The following is a 10,769-nucleotide window of genomic DNA, read 5'->3' as shown; positions in this document are numbered from 1 at the left end:
AACAACAAATACGAAATTACGACAACAGGTAGTTGCTTGAAATATTCACAGAATATTAATTTGTTTTCATTCACTTTAAAATTAAATAATTAAATTAAAATAGAATAAATATTTAAGGGGGGGCTCCCGTACGGCAAACGTGTTTTTTTGTCGATTTTTGCTAATGTTGTACATGTATGAAAGCCTTCGTGCGGGAGTCCGACTGGCACTTGGCCATTTCTTTTTATTTTGCCCGTGCGAAGCCGGGGCGGGTCGCTAGTCTCTTAAAAGCACATATCCATACTAAACTACAAATGCGACAGTGTGTGTGTTTGTATTTTGTCCGCCTTTCACGTCGAAATGGAGCGACGGATTGACGTGATTTTTGGCATGGAGATAGTTTATGGGCCAGAAAGTGACATAGCCTACTTTTTATCCTGGAAAAATTAACAGTTTCCGAGGAGACAGCGCGTGATAACCGAATTCCACGCGGGCGAAGGCGCGGGCAAAAGCTATATTCTATAAATTAAATAAATAACAAAAAAAGTAACCCTGGATGTTTATTACTTCATTATTCAAATACAGCTCAGCAGATTTTGATGGAGCTTGGCACACAGATAGTTTACAATCTTGATTAACACTTTTACCTAGCAGAGTTGAAATCGCCCCATTCTGAGTTCGTAGGGGCAGCAGCGGGAGCCCCGGGCACCGCCGGCGCGGGCGCGTGCTGCGGCGACGGCGGCGGTGGCAGCCGAGACCCGCCCGGCGGCGGCGGCAACAGCCCCCCCACCATTCCCGCTCCAACGCCTCGGCGAGGCTTCGTATCGGAACCGTCTTTTTCTGCAAAGCAATTAATATTTCATGTTTGACTTATGCTATTTATGTTTGTTTAGTTTAGTTTAGTAAACGTGTGACAACCGATAGCAAAGTGGTTAGAGAACCTGACTGTGAAACTTGAGGTCCCTTGTTCGATACCTAGTCACAGCAGATATTTTTTGCCTAGTGCCCATAGTATAAGCTTTGCTTAGTTTGGGACTAGGTCAATTGATATCAATCGGCCCATGGTATTTTTTTTTATTAGTTTACAATTCTTTATGAATAGTTTTTGGAGTCTTTTTGTATTTTTTATTTCAACTCCAAATTAGTTACTTTTCTTTAGTTTTTTTTTTTTTACTTTTTTTTCTGGTTTTTCTGTGCATCCATGTCTCAGTTTGTATTTTCGATACAATTCTTTAACTTTTATTACATTCTGGTGAACGACAAAAAGAAACAAATTGAGATGTTTGCTGGCAATTGAACACACATCTTATCGTCCACCAAACAAATGGGATGTAGAAAATATTGAAAAACAGTGTAATTGTCTGTGGGTGACACTTTCTCAGCCCACATAATACCGACATGGAAATACCGACCCAGTTTTTCATGTACACACCTTATTTTCGATACAATTCTTTAACTTTTATTACATTCTGGTGAACGACAAAGAGAAACAATTGAGATGTTTGCTGGCCATTGAACACACATCTTATCGTCCACCAAACAAATAGGGAAGAGGTAAGAAAATATTGAGAAACAGTGTAATTGTCTGTGGTGACACTTTCTCGGCCCACATAATACCGACATGGAAATACCGACCCTGTTTTTCTTGTACACACCTGTAGAAGCTCCTGTCAGTTTCTATGGGCATGTACACAAAAAACAGGGCCGGTATTTCCATGTTGGTGTTATCCGGCCGGGAAAGAGTGTCACCCATTGTCTGTTACCAAAGCCAATATTAATACACTCATAGAGAATAATATCATGTTTGATAAACAGTCCTTGAGCAAATAGCAATTCATTCCAATAATTATTTCCATTCCATATCCTCAAAATTCAGTCATGAACTAATGATTGAGCGGATGATACATGACAAGCGGGTCAATCAACTTTTTCTTGTTTGTTAGTCTCTGCTGCTGTCACTGTCACATCTAACATCTGGTAACATGGTGTACAGTTGTGATGCACTGAAGATGAGCTCTGGTTGAGTTCGAAACGCGTCAGTGTAGTGTGGTGTGGTAATAGATGGTTTGTGTGATTTGTGTGTGTTCTTAGTGTGGAGGTGGAGTATAACTGCATGAACACGCATATCTTGCATAAGCTTAGCTATCATAAATGGCAAAGAAATTCTTTTAGTTCATTGATATTATTATTATGTTCTTTATTTTCTTTCATTCTTAGGTTTAGGTTTATTATTATTATTATTATTAAGCTTTATGTATCCATACAGTACAATAAGTTTATATATAAAATTTAATTGATAAGTAGTTTACTGTTATGGCCCCTATTGGAGAAGAGTTCATTGATGGACCTCCGCAAAGTAACGCCTGATTCAATAAATTACTTCATTCTCATTTTGTCAGTATAAGCAGTAACCAGTGATAAAAGTGTTTATGCACAAAACAGAATTAGTAAATATTATGATTTTTAATTTTGCTGTTATAGTTGACTCTCGTTAATTCAAACCTGCGATAATTTGAACCTCTCTATACAGTGGCGTGCCTAGGGTATCAGACTGGCAAGACGAGATATATGTTTTAGTATTTTTTATAATTTGATGTACCTACATCCATCTTGTTGCCGTAAACTTCAATCTTCAGTTTGGACGAGCTTACCAAAGCGCACTGAAGGCATGCTATTACTAGATAGAATTTTACAGACATACACTTGGAGTCCACACAAGGGACAATTTGGTCCGTTTCCGAACTCATTCTCTCCCACAGGCACTGTACTTTACACCGCACTAAAACCAGAATACCTAAGCACTTATTTATTTTTTGAAATGATTGCATCAAATCACAACGCTACGCTACGGGCTACGGCCCACGGTTCGAAATAAACAATCATGAAGTTAGTTAGAAGTTATTCATCTCGCCCGCGCACTCGCGTAATCGCGTTCCAAACCAAACGCAACAAACTTCACGCCGTAAGCCAGATTCAAAATTGCAAAGAAAGTGCTACATAATGCAGCTATACATAGATATTTGCAAAACTTTTTCCTAAGTATGAAGAGAGTGTTTGGAAGCCCCGTAAAAGCCCACGAGAGCGAGCGAGATGTCATCTATTTACAATGTACGCCACTATCGCCGCGTAGACTCGCCGCGCCGCCGCCGGTCGCAATCAGCGCCACTTTACTTATGCAATTCTTATTATTTTACGTAAAATAAAGCGCGCTAAATTATTAAAGTGATTTTATTAGAACTTTTTTCTCGTTTGGACGTTGTTCGCTTTATAAGGCAAGCCCGGCTTTTGGGCTTCTATGTAAGGATCGCCACTGTCTCTATAATTTAAAGTTGTCACAAGTTCCCCAAAACATCTCTTCATATGGTTTAAAACCATTTGATAATTCGTAAACCTGATAATTCGTAATATTTTAATAGCCCCTCGAGTTTCAAATTAATGACAGTCCTGTATTCAGCAGGGCAGCAACCAACGGGGAGTATACTACAACAGTGAATCACTGAATGATAAATATAACCCAAAGATTAAGAGGAAATGTTACCATCTTATCATTATACAGTTAGCTTTGTTGATATAATTATAAAGCTCACAATAATAAAAACTATCATATCAAACAACTCAAATGAGCAGTTTAAGCATGAAAAGGTAACAGACAGACAGTTACTTTCACATTTATAATGTTAGTAAAGATGGCATTTTTAAAATTAGTATTTTGTTGGCTTGTAATTAACTAAAATACTAATACTAATTTAGTTTTTGGCAAGAGAGCATTTGCTTACAGTAATTTTCATGTTGATCTTAATTGTTTCTCCATCCTTGAACCAAGGTCAAGCTGCTGTTGCGGGCCAGTAGGGCCTTCTTGCTCTTTTCGCAACCATTTAAAATGGTCTTGCAGGGCCACATTAAGGTCAAATGAATCCGATCTGTCGCCGAAACCCAGACCAATGTAAGCGCTTCGCCCTGCAAATATCGTAACATATTAATAAAAACATTGATTACTAAATAAAATATCTGCTCTAGTTGATACATACCATTATCATCCTGAATCTTCAAAACAAAGTATCGTGAACTGTCCGTCACAGATTCGAGTGCTACCCCGGATATTTATCGATAGGGCATTTGGCAAAGAGCTGACCAGATGTTTTATCTTCTAGCTTCATTACCAATTCCTCCCCTTCGAAACAAGCCTCATACGTCCGGTCCATTGTGGCTCTTGCAGGTTCCAATCTGCTGCCCTAAAAACACCCACTTTTACTCTCGCACCACAAAATATTCAAAAACGATCGAATTCTTAATTTTAATGACTTACCTATATCCCCTGTTTGTAGTTTTTGGGGGTATTTTGAATACAAATACTTCATTTTTACAAGCAATACACTCTCGTAAGTATCCATTTTTAAACAAAATCACGCAATAATTCAACCACCCATATAATAAACAGTTTTGTTTCATTCGATACTATTATTTTGGATATATGGACATGTAAGTACTGAATACTGATATGACGTAGCTGACGTAGGAAGTATTTTTTTTAACAGTTTTTTATTTTCTCCTATAAGCAAAGGTATCGTGTGTTTCATTCAGCCAATAGCAATGATTCATTAGTTACACGTGTGGCAACATTTTAGAGTTAAACCACCCCGAAACCGCCTCCGTAACCAGAAAGTGTGAAAAATCTTTACAGCGTTTCATTCATTCAATTTGTTTCTGTCATTTTCATTAAAAAAAAAAACAGCTGGCTGACACTGCGACTGCGAGAAACCCTGCATAAATATTTGTTTCGGAGTGTTTCTTGCCAAATTATTCAATTACTTCAATTAAGTTTCCTAAAGTACGATTCTCTAACAGCAACAGCAATAAGGTGTGTGCTCGAAAAGTCCAATTAGTGAGTGATGAGATTGTGCTGTTCAAATTTGAGCATTGACAAAATCGTAAAGTTGTTAAAAGTGTGTTTAACTTTACTTAACACAAGTTATAGCAGTGTATATAGTATTTCATCTCATATATAATTATACTTTATCTCAATCTCCACTTTCATAATTAAATAATATAATTATGAGTGGAGCATTTGCAACTACGCAAACGAATATGTACCAAATATTACGAAATTTCACCAAAATTACAAAAAAAAAAAGATTTACAATGCACTTTATTCTGTAAAAACCATCTAAAACTTAAATTTAAGTAAAATACACTAAATTGCAGGAACCTTTTTAGAAAAAGTTACCACTAGGAAGTTGTGTTATTATTGTACTTATTTGGTAAAAACAGCAAGTTTAATAATTTATTAAATAATTTGTTTCCAATTCAGGTCAAGCCAGAAGTTATCAAAAGTGAATAATGGCATACAATGTAAGTAAATATCAATCGGAAAATTACATTATTTATTTGTCAATACAGCATTACAGTTTTTAGACCAAGGCGCTGTAAAATTCAAATTATACAAAAAAAGAAAATGATATGATGTCATCTAGTCAGCATTCAGTATGACCACCTGAACATTAATATATTATGTGAAATAATAAGCCTGCACATTGTGGCAGCTAAAGACGCTTCATAAATATGGCAGTGCAAAGATTTTTTATTCTTTTAAACAAATAGATTGTAAGGTAACAAATATGAGGGCTGTGTAGGTAGATTACAAATACATACATAAAACACCATAAATTTTCACAACTTGGTCTAACAAAGTATTTAAATCATCCAAAAATTTCTCAAAATCAGTTACTGACTGAAAAGTTAAATTTATTACTTTGAATATGTATTGTCTGTATAGTATCTAAAAATAGAATGTTTTGAACTACTTAAACAATTACCAGAGACATTAATAACCTAATCTCGCTCCGGGCGGCACATTTAGGTGCAATACCATAAAAATTTAATGGTATGTCTGAAGTTCCCAATCCGCACTGGGCCGCGTGTGAACTACGGCCAAGAGTGTCATTCTGAGAGGAGGCCTGTGCCCAGCATTGGATGATGATGATAATTCCATAACAAAAAAAATGTCGCACCTACGATTCGGACCGATTAGAATGAGTCCTAAATAAGAGGGCGGCATTTTTTTTTTTCCGCCCCGGGCGGCTGATACCCGCGCTACGCAACTGGATTAATGTACCTACCTACCCTAAAATAAGTTACTTTCTCTTTTTTTTATTTTTTATGTAGTAGTGTTTTCTTAAGAAAAATTTTAATATAATTTATCTCAATACTACTATACTATTTACTCTTGAAAATAATTAGTTCCGAGTTGATTACTAAACTTCTTGTACTGCTAAACCTTGGCTAAACCCAATTTTTATTAAAACATTGACATTTATTTTACCATGGCAACACTGACTAATGCGATCTTGTTCTCGCTGCTCCGCCTTCCGCCTCTTCTGCCAGTGCCAAACCCAACGCAAACAAAAATTCCGATAAAATAAAATGGCGGCTGTGCCTTGCCGTGTAGATAATATGTCGATTTGTTTATTACAGTCCTTGTTTGTTACGATAAAATGTACAATTCCTATGAAGTGGTAACAGTGATGTGAAGGATAATAAAACTTTACGAGTGTTTAATATTCGGAATTATGTAAGAACAAAGATGAAACGATACTTTAAGTGACCAATGAATGGGCAGCTACCCAAATGCATAAAAATGGGAGAATCCACTTTGTTGTTGTTGATAACTCTATTCTTATGGGCACGATGTTTTGTTCTCGCTGAAAACAATGAATGTCCGCTAAAATGTGATTGCTTAGAGCAATATGTTGATTGTTCAAATAAGAATTTAATGTCTGTGCCAAAAATTCCTGAATGGGTGGAACAATTAGATCTCAGCTACAACAAATTGAATGGAAATGTAACAGAAGGTTTTGATAAGTTTTCGAGTCTGAAAGTTTTGAAGTTGGACAAAAATTCACTGCACGTCATTCCTAATCTTTTACAACACAATCACCTGCAAGAAGTGAGTCTGAACAGAAACAACATTGGCTCCATTGACACGGGCCATTTTCCCGTAAACAGTTTGATCAGAATATTGAATCTAAATAGCAATCACATCAAGTTTATTGCAAATGGTGCCTTGAACAATTTGACCAATTTAGAAGTATTGAAGTTGAACAGGAATGACATTACATCATTGCCAAACCATTTGTTCATGTATCAGTCCAGCTTGAGAACTCTTGAAATTAACCATAACAAGCTTCATATTATAAATGGACTGCTTTTTCAAGGACTGTCCAACTTAACAACTCTAAGAATGAGATTCAACAATATTGGCAATATAATGGACGGTGCCTTTTTTGGATTTAAATCAGTTCATTCATTGCAATTAGATCATAATAAAATAAGAAGAATTTCCAAAGGATGGATGTATGGATTGGAGTCATTGGTAACATTGTCAATGTCAAATAACTTAGTGTCCGAAATTGACTTGGGCAGTTGGGAGCTATGCACTATCTTAGAGGATTTGGATTTGTCACACAACTATTTAGTTGAAGTGCAAGGAACCACCTTCCAGCATTTAGTAAACCTGCAGACACTCAACTTGAGCAATAACAATATATCCATGATATACCATGATGCATTCAGCCGCATGTTCCATCTAGACACATTGCTTTTAAACAATAACAAAATCTCTTGGACTGTGGAAGACATGTCTGGACCATTTTCAAAGCTACAAAATTTGATGAAATTCAGTCTGGCTGCTAATCATATAAAATCTATTAACTCAAAAGCATTTGAAGGGTTGTCTAAACTTGTGGAGTTAGACCTAGCCAATAATAACATTACATCTATTCAACAGCATGCTTTCGACTCAATGCCCAAATTAAGGAAACTGCATTTAAACTCTACCTCTCTGTTGTGTGATTGTAACTTACTTTGGATAATAAAGTGGATAAGAGAAAAGGCTGAACAAAAATATATAACAGCTACTTGTGCCTACCCAGAAGAAGTAAGAGATGTTGCAATTCCAAATTGAAAGAAGACAATTGCGGAGATTCACCAAAACCAAAAGTAATCCAGCATCCTAAAACTCACCTGGCTATTAAAGGGCGATCTGCAAATTTGATTTGTTCAGCAACTTCTAATCCTTCAGTAACATGACATTCCTTTGGAGAAAAAACAATGGAAACATTAGTAATCCCCTTGTATATGAAAATGTGACAGAGTCTGGCCAACCCCGAGCTACATCAATTCTTGTAATACCGAATTTGACCCATGCAGATTCTGGCAAATATCAGTGTGTTGTAAGCAACAACTTTGGAACAACATACTCTTCAAAAGCAAAAGTAAATATTGTTACATTTCCCCGTTTCACAAAGGCTCCATTGAACATCACAGTGAAAACTGGAGAAACTGTAACACTGAATTGTGCTGCTACAGGGGAACCTACTCCTGAAATATCTTGGAAAAAAGATGGTGGCAATGATTTCCCAGCAGCTAGAGAAAGGAGAATGAATGTCATGCCAACAGATCATGTGTTCTTCATTGTCAATGCAAAGACAACGGACATGGGAATATACAGCTGTGCAGCAAAAAATCCTGCTGGCACTATTATTTCTAATGCCACCCTGACAGTACTTGAAGAACCTTCATTTATAAGAGTAATGGAAAATAAAGAAGTAACAAGTGGTGACTCTGTAGTATTGCAATGTATGATATCTGGATCTCCGAAACCAGCCCTTAAGTGGCTGAAAGATGGTGTGCCAGTTGTACACACCAACCGGCATTATTATGCAGCAGATGACCAACTTTTAATTATAATTTCTGCAGAACCTGCGGATGCAGGGCGATATGAGTGTGAGATTACAAATGAGTTAGGAACAAAAAAGGACATGACCGAGTTGAGGATCTTGCCACCTGTGGCTATTATGGTAAATGAGGAAGATATGACCGGTATTATAATTATAACTGTGGTGTGTTGTGCAGTGGGAACTTCTATAATATGGGTAGTTATAATTTATCATACTAGGAGGCGCATGACAACTGCAGTGCCTTCTTTTCCCGCCGAAAGTTTAAAAATGACACAAGTGGTACATAGTGATAGTAGTGAATCGCCTCATCTGTTTCCAGACAATATATCTGAACATTCATCATGCAAAGACAGTGGAACAGGTGATTCGGCCAAACAAACGAGCTTTGATGGAGTGCCTACAGATAAGAATGATCAAGTGCATTTTGAGCCTGTTGTATGTCAGACTTATTCTCCAGTGCCAGAAGCACACAAACTTCTTCCTTCTTCATTCAAACCATCTATCCAAGTTTGTGTTAATACTTCTGTAACACCAGCTACTTATAGTTTTTCTAGTCACAGTATTAACAATTAAGTTATAAGGAGTTTGAAAATTTTGCTTAAAAAATTGTATTACTGAATGCCTTTTTGCCTAAATGTTTAACAAATAACTTTGAGATATGCAATTAGCGAAAGGGCATTAGTTATCAGGCAGCTATAAACTTGATAAGCTTAGTACAAATGTAACAAACTTGCCAGTATTGGTTTTAATGTAAAAGACTGAATCTGTCATTTAGCATGATCATTGTTATTTTTTTAATATTACTTAGAGCCAGATTAAGTGATTATTCAGTGACATTTAACTCATTGTATAAAATAAGTTAAACTACCTACCATAGTGTTTTCCATTGCAGCTACTAATTTAAACACTGAAAGAAGATGTAAGGATATAATTTATAAGTATACTGCCTAATGTGATTGGCTTTGTAATCTTAGGACTTTGTATTTTTATATACATATAAAAATGAATACCACACTAAAATACACTACTACTACTATGTACTATAGTAAGATTTTCAGACTCACAAAATTGTAGATGAGAAAACAATATCTTCAGAATCCTGTATCTATATAACACTCATGCTTTTGAATCCCAACAATATATGAATGGAAATTGAATAAAATTGTATCCATGCATATTGTAATGAAAATACACATAAAGAGATAATACTTATTATTATGATATTTCTGATAAAACAATTATTTCAATATTATCATACTATTTATAAAGGGCATTTTAGCAGCATATGAATAAACCCATTGAAGGTAAGAAAGTGCTTAAATATACATTTGAATTGGAAATTATTGTAATGTGGGGGTTATGATTAATAGATAAAAAAATAACAATGTAACAATAAATAATGACTTACTATGTAATAATCTAGTTTAGTTGTTAACCAAGATTGTAAAAAAATAAGTAGTAGTTTTTAAGTTATTTGATGTTATGTTAAAATATATCTATAGAGTAGCGCTGTCCGCATCAAATATAATTCTAGCCCATTACAAATTCCTATACATAATGGAAGGCCACAATACTCCACAAAATAAATGTTTTAATAAAATCATTTTCATATTATCTCTAGATAAAAACGCGTCGCGGGCCGCACAAATAGGTCGTGAGATATGCTGGACAGCCTTACTTAGAGCATTGTAAAAAGATATACAGATGGGCACAAAGTAAATCTTATTGTATTAAAATTATGGTGCCTGAACTTGATCTTCCATACCAGATTTTTTAAAATGTTTTTATTTTATTTTTTGGAGTACTATTCTAATCTTCAATTCTTCACACTTATTTTATTTTTTTATTCGACCGGATGGCAAACGAGCAAGTGGGTCTCCTGATGGGGAGAGATCACCACCGGCCATAAACATCTGCAACACCAGGGGTATTGCAGATGCGTTGCCAACCTAGAGGCCTAAGATGGGACACCTCAAGTGCCAGTAATTTCACCGGCTGTCTTACTCTCCACGCTGAAACACGACAGTGCAAGCACTGCTGCTTCACGGCAGGATT

At 36.0% G+C, this 10,769-nt stretch overlaps 1 protein-coding gene and 1 pseudogene across 1 annotated transcript; one reads left to right on the top strand and one right to left on the bottom strand.

The window, feature by feature from the left end:
• Positions 1-622: 622 nt before the first annotated feature.
• Positions 623-4,481, bottom strand: LOC141439427 (NECAP-like protein CG9132; annotated as a pseudogene).
• Positions 4,482-6,583: 2,102 nt separating this feature from the next.
• Positions 6,584-10,763, top strand: LOC141439111 (uncharacterized). The gene is given in 3 exon segments (XM_074103250.1): positions 6,584-7,925; positions 7,928-8,050; positions 8,053-10,763. Coding segments are annotated over 3 exon segments (2,700 nt in total). The 3' UTR covers positions 9,288-10,763.
• Positions 10,764-10,769: the final 6 nt, after the last annotated feature.

The sequence above is a fragment of the Choristoneura fumiferana genome, chromosome 20 (genome assembly GCF_025370935.1).
Source record: "Choristoneura fumiferana chromosome 20, NRCan_CFum_1, whole genome shotgun sequence".
In the NCBI taxonomy this organism is placed as follows: domain Eukaryota; kingdom Metazoa; phylum Arthropoda; class Insecta; order Lepidoptera; family Tortricidae; genus Choristoneura; species Choristoneura fumiferana.
This window is presented reverse-complemented; position numbering and strand designations above follow the sequence as displayed.